The 21605-nt window shown below is 42.1% G+C and overlaps 1 protein-coding gene across 1 annotated transcript in view; it reads right to left on the bottom strand.

Annotated features, from left to right (window-relative positions):
• Positions 1-21605, bottom strand: part of LOC124616177 (cytochrome P450 6k1-like) — an 82688-nt gene that overhangs the window by 13766 nt on the left and 47317 nt on the right. Inside the window, exons 6-7 of the mRNA XM_047144463.1 lie at positions 17987-18208; positions 205-456 (exon numbers count right to left, since the gene is read on the bottom strand). Coding sequence (XP_047000419.1) covers positions 205-456; positions 17987-18208 — 474 coding nt within the window. The remainder of the gene's footprint in view (positions 1-204; positions 457-17986; positions 18209-21605) is intronic.

Below are 21605 nucleotides of genomic sequence, written 5' to 3'. Positions count from 1 at the left end.
ACGAATGTAAAATTAGAGAGGTTCGAGCACGCACGGAGGCTTTCCGGCAGTCGTTCTTCCCCGCGAACCACACACGACTGGAACAGGAAAGGGAGGTAATGTTAGCGTTTACTTCGGGAAAACGTTAAATTCCTCCTGTTTCTCGACTCCAGCAATTACAGCAAAACACACCAGCCTGACAGAGGTGAGGACAGTGAGACTTACCTACGCAATTGCGTGGTCCCTCACCGAAGGGAAGATGCACGTAGGGGTGCCTCTTGGCTTTCTCCTCTTCTGAGAAGCGCTCAGGGTCAAAACGCTCCGGGTCAGGATAGTACTTGGGGTCGTGGTGCAGCGCGTAGTTGGACACCGCGACCGCCATGTCCTTGTCGATGACCACCTTCGTGCCTCGAATCTGGTAAGGGCGGGTGGTCTTACGTGGGAGGAACGCCACCGGCGGGTACTTCCTCAAGGTCTCTGTAACAAAAAGCCAATAACATTGATAAGTCTATTCTGTGACAATTAGTGACATTTTAAATTGATTATGAAAAAAAGTAATTAATCTACCTTTTCAGGATGCCACAGTGTCATTAAATTTCCAGAAGGAATGCATTCCGCCACTACTTTTCAAACTTTTACTTTCGATGATTGGCAAGTTTCGACAGAAATACCATTAGCAAGTGGCAACTGCAACGAGAGACCCTATCTGAAACTAAATTCAGTTTTCGTTCCATAGAACTAAAAATGATATGATTGTTCTGGATGAGGACCATATCAAAGTATAACATAAAAAACATAGAAGATTTTAATATAATGCTCAGTTTCCCGATCATTTTTCAGTAGAGTGTCAAGATATGCGAAGACATTACAGTAAACTAGAAATGCTAATATTTACAGAATTAGTACAATGTCAGAATGAAACAAAGTTATGCACTTTTAATGAATTTATCATAACACGAAATACCTAATCTTGACTGTTGTGACCAAGTGTTGTCAAAACTGAAATCAAACAGAAGGAGTTGCCTACCAAAGAGTCTTTCAAACTGTGCTTTAACTGGAACGAAGTTTTTAATGCTGCTGGCAATTTATTGAAAATGTGTGTTCCTGAGTATTGGACCACTTTTTGGACCAAGATAAGTGATTCTAGTTCTTTATGTAAATTGTTCTTAGTACTAGTATTGATACTATATATTGAGCTATTGGTTGGCAATAGAGACGTATTGCCGGCCACGGTGGCCGAGCGGTTCCAGGCGCTACAGTCTGGAATTGCGCGACCGCTACGGTCGCAGGTTCGAATCCTGCCTCGGGCATGGATGTGTGTGATGTCCTTAGGTTAGTTAGGTTTCCGTAGTTCTAAGTTCTAGGGGACTGATGACCTCAGAAGTTAAGTCCCATAGTGCTCAGAGCCATTTGAACCATTTGAATAGAGACGTATTATTTGCAACAAATTTCATTAAGAAATACATATACTGAGAAGCAGTTAGGATATACAAAAAGTCCATTCAACAGGTTTCTAAATAATGTTCTTGAATCTACACCTCAAATGAGTCTGATTACATGCTTCTTCATTCTAAAAACTTTTGCTCAGTTTCATGAGTTATCCCAAAATATGACCCCACATGAAATAATAAAATCAAAGTAAGTAAAGTATGCAAGACTTTTCAGAGTAATGTCTCTTGCATCTAACACAATTTACGTTGTAAATACTGACTTGTTTAGGCGCTTCAGTAATTCTATGGTATGCCCTTCCCAACTAAATTTATTATAGAGTTGTACTTCCACGAATTTAACGCTGTTAGTCTCTTCTACCTGCAAGTCTTTATATGTTATACACATGCTGGAAGGAAATGTCTTATAGGTTCCGAATTGCATATAGTGCCTTGCAGACAAACAAAAACTACACGAAGCGAAATGTAGTATGTGGAGGGCTAAGCGAGAGGCGTTCAATGAATTCGAAAGTAAAGTTCTTTGTACTGACTTGGCAGAAAATTCTAAGAAATTTTGGTCTTATGTCAAAGCGGTAAGTGGATCAAAACAAAATGCCCAGACACTCTGTGACCAAAATGGTACTCAAAGGCCGAAATACTAAATGTCTTTTTCCAAAGGTGTTTCACAGAGGAAGACTGCACTGTAGTTCCTTCTCTAGATTGTCGCACAGATGACAAAATGGTAGATATCGAAAGAGGTGACAGAGGGATAGAAAAACAATTAAAATCGCTCAAAAGAGGAAAGGCCGCTGGACCTGATGCGATACCAGTTCGATTTTACACAGAGTACGCGAAGGAACTTGCCCCCCTTCTTGCAGCGGTGTACCGTAGGTCTCTAGAAGAGCGTAGCTTCCCAAAGGATTGGAAAAGGGCACAGGTCATTCCCGTTTTCAAGAAGGGACGTCGAACAGATGTGCAGAACTATAGACCTACAACTCTAACTTCGATCAGTTGTAGAATTTTGGAACACGTTTTATGTTCGAGTATAATGACTTTTCTGGAGACTAGAAATCTACTCTGTAGCAATCAGCATGGATTTCGAAAAAGACGATCGTGTGAAACCCAGCTCGCGCTATTCGTCCACGAGACTCAGACGGCCATAGACACGGGTTCCCAGGTAGATGCGCCGGCCGCGGTGGTCTAGCGGTTCTAGGCGCTCAGTCCGGAACCGCGCGACTGCTACGGTCGCAGATTCGAATCCTGCCTCGGGCATGGATGTGTGTGATGTCCTTAGGTTAGTTAGGTTTAAGTAGTTCTAAGTTCTAGGGGACTGATGACCACAGACGTTAAGTCCCATAGTGCTCAGAGCCATTTGAACCATTTGAACCCAGGTAGATGCCGTGTTTCTTGACTTCCGCAAGGCGTTTGATACAGTTCCCCGCAGTCGTTTAATGAACAAAGTAGGAGCATATGGACTATCAGACCGTTCGCAGCTCGTGGTCGTGCGGTAGCGTTCTCGCTTCCCGCGCCCGGGTTCCCGGGTTCGATTCCCGGCGGGGTCAGGGATTTTCTCTGCCTCGTGATGACTGGGTGTTGTGTGACGTCCTTAGGTTAGTTAGGTGTAAGTAGCTCTAAGTTCTAGGGGAATGATGACCATAGATGTTAAGTCCCATAGTGCTCAGGGCCATTCGAACCATTTTTTTTACTATCGGACCAATTGTGTGATTGGATTGAAGAGCTCCTAGATAACAGAACGCAGTATGTCATTCTCAATGGAGAGAAGTCTTCCAAAGTAAGAGTGATTTCAGGTGTGCCGCAGGTGAGTGTCGTAGGACCGTTGCTATTCACTATATATATATAAATGACCTTGTAGATAACATCGGAAGTTCACTATGGCTTGTTGAGGATGATGCTGTAGTATATCGAGAGGTTGTAACAGTGGAGAATTGTACTGAAATGCAGGAGGATCTGCAGCGAATTGACGCATGGTGCAGGGAATGGCAATTGAATCTCAGTGTAGACAAGTGTAATGTGCTGCGAATACATAGAAAGAAAGATCCCTTATCATTTAGCTACAATATAGCAGGTCAGCAACTGGAAGCAGTTAATTCCATAAATAATCTGGGAGTAGGAATTAGGAGTGATTTAAAGTGGAATGATCATATAAAGTTGATCGTCGGTAAAGCAGATGCCAGACTGATATTTATTGGAAGAACCCTAAGGAAATGCAGTCCGAAAACAAAGAAGTAGGTTACAGTACATTTGTTCGCCCACTGCTTGAATACTGATCACCGGTGTGGGATCCGCACCAGACAGGGTTGGTAGAAGAGATAGAGAAGATCCAACGGGTTGGTAGAAGAGATAGAGAAGATCCAACGGAGAGCAGGGCGCTTCGTTACAGGATCATTTAGTAATCGCGAAAGCGTTACGGAGATGATAGTGGAAGACTCTGCAAGAGAGACGCTTAGTAGCTCGGCACGGGCTTTTGTTAAAGTTTCGAGAACATACCTTCACCGAGGAGTCAAGCAGTATATTGCTCCCTCCTACGTATATCTCGTGAAGAGACCATGAGGATAAAATCAGAGAGATTAGAGCCCACACAGAGGCATACCGACAATCTTTCTTTCCACAAGCAATACGAGATTGGAATAGAAGGGAGAAACGATAGAGGTACTCAAGGTACCCTCTGCCACACACTGTCAGGTGGCTTGCGGAGTATGGATGCAGATGTAGATGTAGATGTAGATGTAGTGGGTCTTTTCAAAGATTAATTTCAGTGTACTAGCTTTAAACCATTTATTAATGTCAGTGAAAATTTGATTAGCAGCCATTTCTAAATCTGTACTTGACTTGCTACGTATTTCAATGTCTGTATCATCTGCTAACAAAATAAACTTAACATGTGGCTATGCAACAGACGAGAGGTCGTAAATGTAAACAAGAAGAAACAACGGACCCAAGATGGAGTCTTGAGGAACACCACATGTAATTAATTCCCTATCAGATGAAGACTGATTGCTTACTCCACAGGTATTTTGCAACGACACCCTTTGTTTCCTATTAGTTAGGTAAGACTCGAACCATTTTGCTTCACTGCCAATGACACCATAAAATTCTGATTTACCTAAGAGAATACTGTGATTCACACAATCAAAGGCTTTTGACAAGTCACAGAAAATGCCAGTAACATCTAATTTGTTATTTAATCAATCAAGTACAGTGTTACTACATGTGTAAATAGGCTTCCCTATATCGAAACCCTGGAACATAAACTATGACTTGGACAATATGTTGGTTGCAGTAAGATGCTTAAGAATATGGTTGAACACAGCCTTTTCAAATATTTTTGAAAAAGCTGGCAAAAATGAAATTGTCAATAGTTTAATGGTATCTCACTATCCCCTGCTTGAAAGAGACTTAGCTTCAGCATATTTCAGCCAGTCTGGAATTGTTCTGCTGATAATAGATTGATTACACAAATAACTTAACATAAAACTCAACTCACATGAACATTCTTTGATTAACTTTGTTTATATATTATCATAACTACTAGAATAATTTGATTTTAAGCATTTTATGATGGATGCTACTTCTCTGGGAGAAGTGAGTGTTATTTGCATTTCACTGAAGTTATTTGTAGAGACTGGTCTCAGATCTCCCATTGCACTGTTTGCTGAACCTGATAACCCCAAGCTGTCAGTAACAGAAACAAATCTTTCTGACAAATGCATGTAGTATTATCAACACTACATACATTTCTTACCAATGCCTGATTTATTTTTAGAGCTGTCTGTTCCCCTTCCTTTCTGGCCCCATCTGTCTATGCCTTCACTGAATACCATGTAGTTTTTATCTTGTCTGCTGTAATTATGTTTTTCTCACAATAAAACTGCTTCGCTTTCTGTACTAGTTGCTTCAGTAGTTTGCAGTATTCTTTGTAATGCATTGCAGTGCTTACATCAGAGGTGTTCCTAGATAGTAGAACCAGTTTCCTTTTTGTCCCACATGATATTTGTATTCCTTGTGTAATCCATGGTCTATTTTTAGACTTCTGTTTGATTTCAGTTACCTTTAGGGAAAAACAATTTTTTTCAGATGAGGTAGTAGCTTTATTAATGAATTCCTCGTATTTGTATTTGACGCAGAAGTGTCATAAACATCTATCCAGTTCTAGTCTTCAACCAATCTCCTAAAATTCTCAGTGAGGAAGTAATTTTATTAATGAATGCCTTGAATTTTTATTTGACTCAGAAGTATCATAAACATCTACCCAGTTCATGTCTTCGAGCAATCTCCTAAAATTCCCAATTTATGACCGACTTTTACCCTTCTGTGCTCAGACTTAATAAATTTTATATCCTGACAAGTTTTAACACTTAACAGAAAATGCTGCATGTCATGATCAGATAGGCCATTTGCTATTGGTTTTGTGATATGATTTTTTCCTCTAGATTTGTCTATGAAGATATTACCGATGGCAGTCTCAGAGCCTTTACATACCATAATTGCAAGGCTCACAATAGAAATTAAACTGACTTTCAGTGCTACTGATTGCAATAATTGTTCACTGTCAGAGCTTTTCAATAAATCCACATTAAAATCATCAGCAACCACTATTTTCTTCTTTTATATTGTGAGATGAGACAATAGAGCTTTCAGATTTTTTATGAAGAGATAAAAGTTTCCTAAAGGTCCCTGTTCTCTTCAAAATCCAATATATATGACATCTGTACAATGTTTGGTTCTTGTGCTATAAATAATTGAAAGTGTTCCCAGACTTTATGTACACCCTGTACTTACTACTATAAAGAACTTATTATGAAATGCTACTTCTGTTGCACAAGCTTCTAAGTGCTGCTCTGAGCAAAACTTGTTACTATCAGTATTCTTCAAACTAAAACAGTTTAGGACAAATGTGGGAACTCAGGCTTTTCCATTTTTTCTGTACAGAAGTAACAGCCTAAGTTGAATCCTATAACATTTAACATATCTATACTATTGGTCCCATGATGTTCAGAGAGGCAGATTATATCAACTGGTTTGCTCAACTCTAATTCTTCAACATAAATAAGCAACTAATTAAGCTTACTCCTCAGTTCCCAGACATTCTGATGCAATAAGGATAAATGTTTTTATGCTCTGGCTGAATTACAACTAGATGAATCTAATTTTTCTGTCAATTCCTGAACATCTCCTGTTTCAATTAGGGGCTATTTGAATGAATTGTACGTATTAAAATGTGCTTTCTGGCTGCCTGTTTTAACATATGGATGTTATTTTCAGCCAGTCTCTGAACATCTTTTGTTTCGGCCCTCCCTACCCTAAAAAACTGTTATTCTGTCACTTGTAACCGCTGGTACTTTACCACATGTGATAGTGCCACACCCCTTCTTAAATTATTTGAAAAACTGCTTATTGATAAGAATTGTAAGGTAATGGGCATTTTGGAGGAAGTTGAAATCCAGATCAACTTCGGAAGGATTCAACAGATCTTTTAAATGAGCGAACTGATGTATGTCGTAAAAGGTATTTGGAAAAATTCGCTCATATTATACATGAGTGGCATTGATACCTTACTTTCTAAGCTAATTTATCTGTCTGATACGTAAGTTGCTCCAATCACTATTTTTAAATAGGGCCGTATTCGTATACTTTTACGTTTGAACCACAACGGTTTCCATCTAATGTCTTCTGCATTTTTTGGTTTATACACTGAAGCGGGAAAAAGGTCATGGGATACCTTTTAATATCGTGTCGGATCTCCTTTCGCCCCGTGTAGTGCAGCAACTCGACGTGGCATGGACTCAACAAGTCGTTGGAAGTGCCCTCCAGAAATACTGAACCATGTCGCCTCTACAGCCGTCCATAGTTGCCAAAGTGTTACCAGTGCAGGATTTTGTGCACGAACAGACCTCTCGATTATGTCCAACAAATGTTCGATGGCTGGCCAGATCATTCGCTTGAATTGTCCAGAATGTTCTTGCAAACAAACGCGAACAATTATAGCCCAATGACAAGGGCGCACTGTCATCCATAAATACAGGGTTATTACAAATGATTGTAGCGATTTCACAGCTCTGCAATAACTTTATTATTTGAGATATTTTCACAATGCTTTGCACACACACATACAAAAACTCAAAAAGTTTTTTTAGGCATTCACAAATGTTCTATATGTGACCCTTTAGTGATTCGGCAGACATCAAGCCGATAATCAAGTTCCTCCCACACTCGGCGCAGCATGTCCCCATCAATGAGTTCGAAAGCATCGTTGATGCGAGCTCGCAGTTCTGGCACGTTTCTTCGTAGAGGAGGTTTAAACAATGAATCTTTCACATAACCCCACAGAAAGAAACCGCATGGGGTTAAGTCGGGAGAGCGTGGAGGCCATGACATGAGTTGCTGATCATGATCTCCACCACGACCGACCCATCGGTTTTCCAATCTCCTGTTTAAGAAATGCCGAACATCATGATGGAAGTGCGGTGGAGCACCATCCTGTTGAAAGATGAAGTCGGCGCTGTCGGTCTCCAGTTGTGGCATGAGCCAATTTTCCAGTATGTCCAGATACACGTGTCCTGTAATATTTTTTTCGCAGAAGAAAAAGGGGCCGTAAACTTTAAAACGTGAGATTGCACAAAACACGTTAACTTTTGGTGAACTGCGAATTTCGTGCTGAAGTGTCGTTGCACTGTTATGACTGACGGATGTGAGTGCATTTCGAGCACGACATACGCTTTCTCGGCTCCTGTCGCCATTTTGTCTCACTGCGCTCTCGAGCGCTCTGGCGGCAGAAACCTGAAGTGCGGCTTCAGCCGAACAAAACTTTATGAGTTTTTCTACGTATCTGTAGTGTGTCGTGACCATATGTCAGTGAATGGAGCTACAGTGAATTTATGAAATCGCTTCAATCATTTGTAATAGCCCTGTATTTCATCGTTGTTTGGGAACAGTACGTCAATGGTTGACAGTGATCTCCAAGTAGCCAAATATAACCATTTCCAGTTAATGATCGGTTCAGTTGGACCAAAGGACCCAGGCCATTCAATGTAAATACAGCCGACACTTTTATGGAGCCACCACCAGCTTACACGGTGCCTTGTTGACAACTTGGGTCCTGGCTTCGTGGGATCTGCGCCACACTCGAACCCTACCGTCGGCTTTTACCGGGACTCGTCTGACCAGGCCACGGTTCTCCAGCCGTCTAGGGTCCAATCGATACGATCACGAGCCCAGGAGAGGCGCTGCAGGGGAATTCGTGTTGTTAGGAAAGGCACTCGCGTCGGTCGTCTGCTGCCCAGCCTATTAACGTCAGATTCCCTAGCACTACCCTAACGGATACGCAGATGCATTTATCGTACGTCCCAGATTGATTTCTGCGGATATTCCACGAAGTGTTCCTTGTCTGTTAGCACCAGACAACTACGCACACACCGTTGATCTCAGTCATTAAGTGAAAACCGTCGGCCACTGTGTTGCCCGTGGTGAGAGGTAATGCCTGAAATTTGGTATTCTCGGCACACTCTTGACACTGTGGATCTCGGAATATTTAAATCCTAACGATTTTCGAAATGAAATGTGCCATGCGTCCAGCTCCAGTTACCATTCAGCGATGAAAGTCTGTTAATTCCCGTCGTGGGGCCATAACCACTTCGAAAACTTTTTCACCTGAATCACCTTCCATATGACAACTTCGCCAATAAATTACCTTTTTATACCTTGTGTACTCGGTACTGTCTCCATCTATATATGTGCATATCGCTATCCCATGACTTGTGTCACCTCAGTGTATGTTGCTCACAGTCCACTAGATGGCTCATCTTAGTAATGAAAATTGCGCCTTTGCGTCATGTCTCTCTAGACTCTGTGCTTATATCACTTATCATCTGGATGGAGATGATCTCTGCCGAGCCCTACTTCTCTCTGTGAACCGCTAGCTGATGTTCATCTGTGTGCGAGACATGTGGATATCAGTGCTTGTTGGTGTTTACTATTGTCAGGCAGTGCCTGATGTTAGTTCTCAATTTTAACTGTTCCTGATTAACAACCCTATGTCAAACTTTTACTCTGTTTGAACTATCCTAAGTGAGGAAAATACGTCATTAATTTTACAATATGACGCATGTATGGGCAACCATATGATAGATAAGCACTTTTTTTTTATTTCGTTTGGCATCAAGGATACATTACTTGAATTGAACAGCAATGATGTTACTGGTAACACAATATGCATATACTACAAATAAAATAGATTACATTCGTTTATGGTAATAAAAGTCTTAGATTAGATCGATAAATCAATAATATACATATGGATAAAAACACTAGGATGAGTTACATGTAAAAGAGAAAATGTGGTTCTTATAAACAGTAATATTGACAAACAGAGCTTCAAGTTGTAATAAAAACTATAGGTTAATATCTAAAGTATCCAGCTAGGAGATTGCTTCCTCAGAGACCTCATGTAGACTGGTCAGAGTTCCAGCATATTTCCGTAGGGGACACTCTGTGACTATATGGTGTATTGTTTGTCGTTGGTGTCCGCAGTCACACTTTGCACTTTCAGCGATTCCCCACTTATGCTTCAAGTCCTGGCATCTTCCGTGCTTGGTGCGTATGCGATTTAGGGTGGTCCACGACCTCCTAGGTAGGTGGAATCCAGGAGGGACTAGTGTAGGATCAGCAATGAGACCTGCAGAATCGGGATTGGCTGCGAACCATTCTTCCCGCCATGCTGTTTCTGGTTGGAATCCTTCAGAAGTAAGCCTTTTTCCAAGTCTCCAGGAGGGTTTCCTGGACTTAAGACGTTGCCTTTGAGTGGCATCACAGTTCTGGTGTAGCGGTAGCTCGGGATTCTTGGAGCATTTCTCCCATTCCCTTTTCAACGCTGCTTGACGTCGTAACTTCGGTGGTGCAATATTAGACAGAACAGGTAGCCATTCTGTGGGTGAGGATTTTATTGTCCCGAATACGCTTCTCATGGCTACTTTTAGCTGCGTGTCTACCATGGCTGTATGAGCGCTATTCAGCCATACTGGGCTGCAGTATTCCCCAACAGAGTATACAAGTGAGAGGGCAGTTGTTTTGAGTACTGATGCCTTAGCTCCCCAGCTTCTTCCCGAGAGTTTGTGTAATATATTGTTTCTGGTTCTCATTTTTAAAGCTGTTTCAGTTAGATGTTTTCTATATGTTAGCGAACGATCCAAGGTCACGCCGAGATATTTTGGGAATGGGTTATACAACAGCAACTGATTCTAAAGGAAATTTGCGGTTTATAGCGAGCATGCCTATTACTCAGATGGAAGGTGGAGGATTCAGTTTTATTTCTGTTTACTTTGAGTCACCATCCATTAAAAAATTCGTCTAGAATTCGCAGATCCTGAGTGAGAGTCATTTCTGAAGTTGTAAAATCGTTAGTCTGCGTCACCAAGGCTATGTCATCAGCATAGATAAATGTTCTTGCTTTCGTTTCTGGCAAGTCAGCGGCATATAAATTGAAAAGTAGGGGGGCCAATACTGATCCTTGTGGTAGTCCGTCATTTAAATTGTATACCTTGCTTACTTGACCTTTTAGGTGAACTTGGAATTTCCTGTTGGACAGCATGTTATTGAGTAGTTGTGCAATTCTTTCACATGGAATTATTCTTAAGAACTTAAGAAGCATGCCTTTCCGCCACACTGTATCATATGCTGATGTTAGGCCAATAAACACGGCCATTGTTTTCTTCAGGTCTTCGAAGCCCTTCTCTATGTATGTTGCCAACGCTAGCACTTGACAGCTACAACTGCGGTCTCGTCTGAAGCCAGCCTGTTCTACAGGAATGTGTTTCAGGATAGTTGGTGCAATTCTATTATAGAGTACTCTCTCCAGCAGTTTATAGCAGACACTTAGAAGTGCAATGGGTCTATAGTCTTCAGGTTTGTTACCAGATTTTGACGGTTTCAGGATGGCAATTATTTTAGTTTTCTTAAAAAGATTTGGCAGTCTTCCTGTTGCGAGAATTTCATTAAACAGTGCAGTTAGCCACTGCACTGCACCTTGGCCAGCATGTTTAAGGAACTCCGGGTATATACCATCACAACCAGCCGCTTTACTAGATTTCAGAGTACCTAGGGCTGAAACAACTTCGGCTGCAGAGATTTTCTGTGCAAATTCAGAGGGCTGTGCTTGAGACATTTTAGACTTTAGCTCATATTTTATTTCTTTGGCTTTCTGTTTGTTGTTGTTGTTGCTTGGTGTTCTTGTTATATTAACAATCCTGGCTGCTATTTTGTTAGGATTTAATTTGTCTGATAAGATATTAACTTTTGTGGCACTGCCAAGCTTTCTTAATAAATTCCAAGCTTTCTTACTCGAGTGTTGGAAAGACATGTTTTCAGTTAGTTCCATCCATTTCCTTTGCCTAGCTGAATCTAGGGCCGAAATCAATTCATCTGCTACCTTGGTGTCTCGAGTCGTTTTAAATACGTCATACAATTCTTGACATCTAGGGCTCCATCCAGGAATGTAGTTGTCTCGGTAGCCTCTTGGAATATGTTTTCACTTATGTACACGATACAAGTCTTACGTTTAAGATTACTTTTCCTATGACGACTGAGAGTGTTTCCTCTCTTGTCTTCCCCCTTTGCACGTACGTTTGTTTTTTCGTGTGCCTTACATTTAAGTAAAAAAACTGTGATTGCTGTTGCCACTGGAAAATGGTATTTTTGTCGCATTTGACCAATTGTGGAAACGTGGTGAAAAGTATTCTTTCACGAGCTGAAAAGAAAACGTGATATAACGAAGATTTTAATATGTATGTACTGTTGTTTCCAGGCAATGAGGATGTACACTCATGTATGGTTTGCATACATCTGCAGTGGCGGCACCTAATGCTATCACACGAAGAGAGCCGCTTCATATGCACTAAAAATAACCAAACTATCCATGTATGTATGTGCTAAAATAGTTTAAATACGCACTAAAATGACTCAGATATTCAGTAAAATACCGGAAATATGCACTACATTATATCTACATCTACTCGTAAATCTATATTCAAATCCTGCAAACCAGTGTGAAGTGCAGGGCATTGTACCTTGTATTACAGTTTTATAATCAGTCTTACTTTGTCTTCCCAGTCCCCAAGGGCGCGATACATAAGGACGTGAAATAGGATATATTCCTTGATTTCTCACCTACTACTGGTGTTTGAAAATATGTGTATGGTCTTTCGCGAGCTAGTTAAATACCTTCAAGAATCTCTGTAGGCAGACAAATTAAATATCAAATATACGTCTAAGCTCTTCGACAGCTAAAACGACAGTGTCCTTCGTCAGCATTATTTTTGTCATCTTCTTCCTCATTCAGAGGCAGAGTGAGTTCAAATGGTTCAAATGGCTCTGAGCACTATGCGACTTAACTTCTGAGGTCATCAGTCGCCTAGAACTTAGAACTAATTAAACCTAACTAACCTAAAGACGTCATTCACATCCATGCCCGAGGCAGGATTCGAACCTGCGACCGTAGCGGTCACGCAGTTCCAGACTGAAGCGCCTAGAAACGCACAGCCACACCGGCCGGCGGCAGAGTGAGCAACGGAGGTACAGGGACTAAATACTTTTCTGATTCATAACAACAAGTAGCGTAATGTAGAAACGGGTACTAATCACATGAATTTAAAGGAAAGATTTCTGGTGCAAGGTAACGAGAAACTGCAAACGGAACCGGTGGAACAGATAGCCAGCCACAGTATCGCAGCAGAAACGTTAAAGCTAATACTATACGTAATGCATACGTTACCCGTCCATTGAGTCTCAGAAAGTTGTGAATGGTGAGGGATCGGAATGCCATTGCCGTGCAGCTCTTGCTCGTTAACTTGGGAATGAAATACTTGGGTTGCTCATCGCACGCAGGACATGCTCCTGCATCGCGAATGTGGATTACACACAGGGTTTGGACAAAAGTATGCAAAAACCGCGAAAAATGAGTACTTGAACATAAATCCGAATGCTAACCAAGCCTGCAGGTTGTGTAGTTCTGTCTGGCCGCGAACGACATCTGTGCAATGACCTCAATACGTTTCAAGTGTCATAAGTGGCCAGAACAGAGTTCTGTGCAGTTGTGTGTGCGTTTTGTCGGAGCTTAAGTGAATTCGAATGTGGGCAAACTGCTGGTCCTCGTACGATGGCTGCTTCCGTACGAAGGTCCCCGAAGTGTCTGGAGTTTCAAGAGGCACCGTATCGAAGATTTACACCGCATAAGGAAAAGCAAAGTCGCAACGCTGATGGAAGCGTTTTGCTCAGTGATCATGGCAGACGCTCATTGAAGAGGACTGTGACGAGAAATAAGGGGATGACAGCTGCAAAACTCACTGCAGAAATGAATGTCGGACTCGCGATCCTATGCAACACCAAAACAACACGAAGGGAGCTCCATAACCTGGGAATTGCAGGGCAATTAGGAGTTCCAAAATTACTCATCAGTGATGCAATTACCCATGACGGAAAAACATGATGCCGAAGCCATAAAACTTTGACTATGGAGTAGTGGAAGAAAGTCATCGACTAGTATGTGTCTTCTTTCAACTTCTGGCAGAGTTTGCGTCCCAAGAGTGAAACTTGGCGCGGGTTCGGTGATGGCTTGGGCTGTCATATCGTGGTATTCCATAAGCCACGTGGGTTCTGCGAAAGGTCTCTTACTGCTAAGGATTACGTGACTATTTTGGCTGATCGGGTCAATCCCATGATACAATGTTTGTTCCCCAATGGTGACGCGACGTACCAGGATGATACGGCGCCTGTTCTCACCGCTCTCATAATCCAGTACTGGTTTTGTGAACACGTGGATCAGTTGTCGCATCTCCCCTGGCCACTACCGCGACCAGATCTTAATACACTACTGTCCATTAAAATTGCTACAACACGAAGATGACGTGCTACAGACTCGAAATTTAACCGACAGGAAGAAGATGCTGTGATATGCGAATGATTAGCTTTTCAGAGCATTCACACAAGGTTAGCGCCGGTGGCGACACCTACAACGTGCTGACATGAGAAAAGTTTCCCACCGATTTCTCATACACAAACAGCAGTTGACCGGCGTTGCCTGGTGAAACGTTTTTGTGATGCCTCGTGTAAGGAGGAGAAATGCGTACCGTCACGTTTCCGACTTTGATAAAGGTCGGATTGTAGCCTATCGCGATTGCGGTTTATCGTATCGCGACATTCCTGCTCGCGTTGGTCGAGATCCAATGACTGTTGCAGAATATGGAATCGGTGGGTTCAAGAGGGTAATACAAAACGCCGCGCTGGATCCCAACGGCCTTGTATCACTAGCAGTCGAGATGACAGGCATCTTATCCGCATGGCTGTAACGGATCGTGCAGCCACGTCTCGATCCCTGAGTCAACAGATGGGGACGTTTACAAGACAACAACCATCTGCACGAACAGTTCGACGACGTTTGCAGCAGTATGGACTATCAACTCGGAGACCATGGCTGCGGTTACCCTTGACGCTGCATCACAGACAGGAGCGCCTGCGATGGTGTACTCATGATGGTCGCATCCGTGTTTGGCGACATCGCGGTGAATGCACATTGGATGCGTGTATTCGTCATCGCCATACTGGCGTATCACCTGGCGTGATGGCATGGGGTGCCATTGGCTACACGTCTCGGTCACCTCTTGTTCGCACTGACGGCACTCTGAACTGTGGACATTATATTTCAGATGTGTTACGTCCCGTGGCTCTACCCTTCATTCGATCCCTGCGAAACCGTACATTTCAGCAGGATAATTCACGAATGCACGACCGCGTGTTGCAGGTCCTGAACGGGCCTTTCTGGATACAGAAAATGTTCGACTGGTGCCCTGGCCAGCACATTCTCCAGATCTCTCACCAATTGAAAACGTCTGGTCAATGGTGGCCGAGCAACTGGCCTGACGCAATACTCCAGTCACTACTCTTGTTGAACTATGGTATCGTGTTGAAGCTGCATGGGCAGCTGTACCTGTACACGCCATCCAAGCTCTGCTTGACTCAACGCCCAGGTGTATCAATGCCGTTATTGCGGCCAGAGGTGGTTGTTCTGGGTACTGATTTCTCAGGATCTATGCACCCAAATTGTGTGAAAATGTAATCACATGTCAGTTCTAGTATAAAATATTTGTCCAATGAATACCCGTTTATCATCTGCATTTCTTCTTGGTGTAGCAATTTTAATGGCCAGTAGTGTATTATTGAGCGTTTCTGGTCTACTTTGGAGAAAAGGTTGCATTATGGCTATTCAACTTCAGATAGTTGCGTGACCCTGTCGCTGTTTTGCAGGATGATTAGAAACGAGCGATTTGGAGTGGTGCGTCACGCTATACCCTGCAGCCATCTTCTAGAATGGTTTGGATTCGTGGAATGCCTGGAGGACGCTACTTGCTAGCAGCGTACTTCCAACAGTGATATACGAAGGAGGTGGCGTTACGATATCGGAGTTTTTCGCGGTTGGGGTGTGGTTCCCTTATTGAGCTTAAGTAAACGCTAAATACGGAAGGACACAAACTTATTTTACGTCACTATGTACTACATACAGTTGAGGAACTGTTCAGAGACGATAATTGTTTGTATAAGAATAACAATGCTTTCTTTTGTAAAGCAGCACATGCGAGACAATGGTTTGTGGACAATAACGTTCCTGAAATATACTTGCCTGTCCAGAGTTCCGACCTGACCCCAACGGTACACTTTTGGGATGGGTTAGAATGTCGACTTCGCTCCAGATTTCAGCTTCCAACGTGACTACCACCTCTGGTTTCGGCTTTGGAGGAAGAATGGACTGCCATTCCTCCACGAACATTGAAACACTTCGTTGAAAGTATCCCCAACAGAGTTCAAGCTATCATAAAGTCAAAGCGTGGACACACCACACATGGAAGTGCATTAATAGGTACGCTATCAGATCGTGTACAAACGGTGCAGACACTGTCGCTAACAAGTCATGCTACCGAACCCAGATACTGCCAGTCTCGGACCATCTCTTCGAAAGCATCCAGCGAGCTCTTAGGTGGTTTCTAACGAGAAATAACTAATTCGTATTAAAATACGACACTAACAATGCCTGTAGCGAAGTGTTGTTTCAATCTCACGAACATGCGATAGCGGAACACAGAAGTCGAGTTTGATAAAATGGTTCAAATGGCTCTGAGCACTAAGGGACTTAACATCTGAGGTCATCAGTCCCATAGAACTTACAACATCTTAGACCTATCGAAGCTAAGGACATCACACACATCCATGCCCGAGGCAGGATTCGAACCTGCGACAGTAGCGGTCGTGCGGTTCCAGTAGCGCCTAGAACCGCTCGGGCACATCGGCCGGCCTAGATGAAAACCAGGCCATTTGGAGTCCTCTGAAAATTCGTGTAGATGTAGATGTAGAACATAGCACCGTTATGGTCAGTTTCCCGTGACATCGGGCTATACTACTTACGATCTAGCTACCTATACAAGCTCAACAACTCGCAGAAACCGTTAAAAAACTGTAACTTGTATGAAATCTTTAATGATTCTAATAAGAGAAATCGTGTCGAAGAGCAGTGGCCGTTGTTGAAATAAAATATCATAAGCAGAAACATCCATAAAATGCATATCTACCAATTTTCGGAAGATAGCACTGGTACCTCATTGCAAATGACAAAATCAAGACAAACGAGAAAAAACAAAATTCGTCTGTGTCCTACATCAACATCCGAGTTTTGTGGGCAGAAAATTCGGGTGCGGAAACGTCACCACAATAGTTTCATTTCTGCGTCGCAAATCGTTTATTATAGACCTAACAAATCGAAATTATATCGACATGAAGGAATTTTTTCATCCCGATTAATTTCGATACCTACACACTAAAAACAATACATCAACTTGTGTGATAGGATACACACTGACAAAATGTACATGACCACTACGCCAACCTCGACGATAATTACTGATACACCGAATGTGACAATCATGAAATAAGAACCCAGGAAAAGTATCAAGACACGTACGGTAGCATACCAAAAATTATGACTGGCCACTAACGACGCCACTATATTAAACAAAAAGGATTGCAAGAAGGTAACAACCACAGGAGTCTTTAACACCGTTCAGATTGTAGCCGACGCTGTCCGGCACCGTCGGATAGTAATGGTTTACAACGTGTCCAGTCAATTGAATACGCGACGAATTCGTTTGCCAAACACTGTCACGGATCTCCACCTACAAACTGTTGGTTGACTGTCCATGAATCTAGGATCTTCCTGAAACTAAGTATTATTTGTATTCCATGCAATCTGTATAAGAAATGCTATTCAGCAAAAGAGGGGCACAAAGAACCACCAGGGTGTGCTTAAGCAACAATGAAGCGCCGCCTGGAATATGGCACGCAAAGAAGTATTCTTATTATTATTTATGATTTGATTTGCCTCATGATTGTGCGCTAAGTGCAGAGTATCTTACTAACACATAAAGGCATACGGTAAAATGCTGAATAAATGGGTTAATGGACTGTCGTAAACTGGGGAAGTGCGTGCTGTATCCTGTGTCCTTGACTGGTGGAGCTACAGCACTGACCTGAGACGACCTTGTCGAGGTAGGGCATCCCCATGACGGCGTCGTACGTGAAGCGGCCGCCCGTCCTCTGCAGGGTTTCGTCCACCTCCTGGTGGAGCCGCCGCTGCACCTCCGGGTTGAGGGCCAGCTCGTACAGCGCGTAGCTCATCGTCGTCGACGACGTCTCGAAGCCCGCCGCGAAGAACAGCACAGCCTGAGCCGCCAAGTCTCCGTCGGATAGCTCTGCCAACGTAGAGGTCAACATGTACAGTAAGATACGATACCGTGTAAGGTAGGCATGTCGTTTTGATTTTTGTATGTTATCGATGTGCAAATCGGAGAGAGAGCAAGCTATGTTACTGTTAAACAGACTTTGGTCTTGTTGTGTGGCACAGTCTTCACCTCTGCGCAATCTGATACATTCTTAATTGAAAAGTCGTAGGTGATGCGCGTATTCAGTAGTGATGTGTTGACTTGTAATTGTATCTGTTAGCTGAAAAAACATATATCGTAAGGGACGGCAAAGATGAATACGATGTATATATTGGAAGGCGAAAATAATATAAATTTTGAATAATATTATTTTTGAAAAGAAGACGTACACCAGTGGCAAAAAAAAAAAAAAAAAAAAAAAAAAAACCAGTCAATACCTTCACTGCGCGATAGCGATGGAAATGTTACCGATTATGGTATCACTAAAGCTGAGTTACAAAATATTGTTTTCCGTAATCCCTTCACGAAAGAAGACGAAGTAAATATTCCAGAATTCGAAACCAGAACAGCTACAAGCATGAGTGACATAAAAGTAGATATCTTAGGTGTTGCGAAACAACTGAAATCACTTATGAAAGGCAAGTCTTCCGGTCCAGATGGTATACCAATCAGGTTCCTTTCAGAGTACGTAGACACAATAGCGCCTTTCTTAGCAATCATATACAGCCGTTCACTTGACGAAAGATCTGTTCCTAAAGACTGGAAAGTAGCACAGACCACACCAACATTCAAGAGAGGAAGTAGGAGTAACCCATTGAATTACAGACCCATATCACTGACCTCACTTTGCAGTACGATTTTGGAGCATATACTGTACTCGAACATTATGAATCACCTTGAAGAAAATGACTTATTGATACATAACCAACACGGATTCAGAAAATATCGTTCTTTGTGCAACACATTCCCATGAAGTAATGAGTGTTGTCGACAAGTAATGAGTTCTGTCTCAGATCGATTCCATATTCCTAGATTTCCAGAATGAGTTTGATACCGTTCCTCACAATCGACTATTAATCAAATTGCGTGCATATGGAGTATCGTCTCAGTTGTGTGACTGGATTCGTGATTTCCTCTCAGAGAGGTCACACTTCGTAGTGATGGATGGTAAATCATCGAGTAGAACAGAAAAGATATTTGGCATTCCGCAAGGTAGTGTCATAGGCACTCTGCTGATCTGATTTATATAAATGATTTAGGTGATAATCTGAGCAGCCCTCTTAGACTGTTATCAGATGACGCAGTAATTTACCGTCTCGTAAAATCATCAGTCGATCAATTCCAATTACAAAATGATCTAGAGAGAATTTCTGTATGGTGCGAAAAGTGGCAACTAGCCCTAAACAAAGAAAAGTGCGATGTCATCCACATTGGTACTAAAAGAAATCCGATAAATTTGCGTATGCGATAAATCGCACAAATCTAAGGGCTGTCAATTCGACTAAACACCTAGCAATTACAATTACGAACAACTTAAATTGGAAAGACCACATAGATAATATTGTGGGGAAGGCGAAACAAAGATTGCGCTTTGTTGGCAGAACCCTTAGAAGATGCAACAGACCCACTAAAGCGACAGCCTACATTACACTTGTCCGTCCACTGCTGGAATATTGCTGCGCAGTATGGGATCCTTAGCAGGTAGGACTGACGGAGGATATCGAAAAAGTGCAAAGAAGGGTAGCACATTACGTGTTATCGTGCAATAGGGGTGAGATTGTCACTGATATGATACGCAAGTTGGGGTGGCAGTCACTGAAACAAAGGCGGTTTTCTTTGCGGCGAGATCTATTTACGAAATATCAATCACCAACTTTCTCTTCCGAATGCAAAAATATTTTGTTGACACCCACCTACTTGAGGAGAAATGATCATCATAATAAAATAAGAGAAATCAGAGCACGAACGGAAATATTTAGGTGTTCCTTTTTCCCACGCACCATTCGATAGTGGAATGGTAGAGAAGTAGTATGAAAATGGTTCGATGAACCCTTTGCCAGGCACTTAAGGGTGAATTGCAGAGTAACCATGTAGATGTAGATGTAGTTGTAGAAGTCTGAGGTGACACTGTAGCCCTGTGCTAGTTGCTTTTCGGATTGATTATTGTCCACTAGTTGTCTTTGTTAACTTACTCACAGTTGAGAGAAAGACCACCCCACTTCCCTGAGTCATGGATTAAGATATCAAATGATTAAGCCGTTTGGTTTTATAGAAATTCTCTGTTAACATTGTACCCTTTTCAAATCATTGTTCACTTTTTTAAGCATAGTACTGTTCAGACCAATGTTATATGTGAAGATCACGCGAAATTTTTCTCTGTCTTCCTGAATACGTACTTCATTCTAAAATCGTTGTCTTGGTATATCACTTTATAGGAATAGTTTCTCTTTCCTTCCCACTGTTTAAAGAATGTTTATCGTTACGCATTACCACATTGCATCATATTGTATGCAACAGTTTGAATATTGTTTGCAAATTTTATTTAAAAATAGAAGTCTAGCTTAGCCTCTTTGTTGTTTGCTGCTGTGCTTTCGAGAAATCTACAACAATATTATGAATGTACGTCAATGTCAATGTAAGTCGAAATTTTTATTAGGGCCAGATAATTGTTTCACTTTAGTGCGCATTTAATACAAAGATAAGTTGTATTCAGACTAGCTACAGTTCAATTCAAATTCGGTTCTGTTTAGCCAAAGATTAGCATACGGGGTTACAGTTAGTAGCTGAATAGTTTTGGTAATACGTACTGGGAGGTAAATCTGAACTAAATTTCATACAAAAACACATAGTGGGGAGCTTACAACCGCACGAAACTCAAAAGGCAAGAATACGACTTTGTTAAAACTCGTATTTGAGCAAGGCAATGGCTGGTTAAAAACAATACGGAAGCATCAGTACGGAGTTTACGATGCACCAATTGTCCAAATGTAAGATTTATTTAATTTCAAAACACAGCTTGTTTCAGGGATGTAAAAGCTGAAACATAAAATCAGCACAGGTTAACATCTGAGGTCATCAGTCCTCTAGAACTTAGAACTACTTAAACCTAACTAATCAAAGGACATCACAGACATCCATGCCCGAGGCAGGATTTGAACCTGCGACCGTAGCAGCAGTGCGGTTCCGGACTGAAGCGCCTAGAACCGTTCGGTCACAACGGCTGGCTATGAAATAAGATTGTGATCAGGTATGTGGGTCATACGTGAAGAAGCTTTAAAATAAGGTCCAAAGAACATAATGATCAAGAGAATGGGTCATTGAAGTTACCAACGCACCTTAAAAATAGCCAACACTCGCTAGGAAGCATCACGGACAGCTGGAATACATTGCATTTAGAAGAAAAATGTCGGTTGCTGCCAAATTTAGA

This window comes from Schistocerca americana, chromosome 5 (genome assembly GCF_021461395.2).
Source record: "Schistocerca americana isolate TAMUIC-IGC-003095 chromosome 5, iqSchAmer2.1, whole genome shotgun sequence".
Lineage (NCBI taxonomy): Eukaryota > Metazoa > Arthropoda > Insecta > Orthoptera > Acrididae > Schistocerca > Schistocerca americana.
The sequence above is the reverse complement of the archived record's forward strand: the minus strand, read 5'-3'. Positions and strand labels throughout refer to the sequence as shown.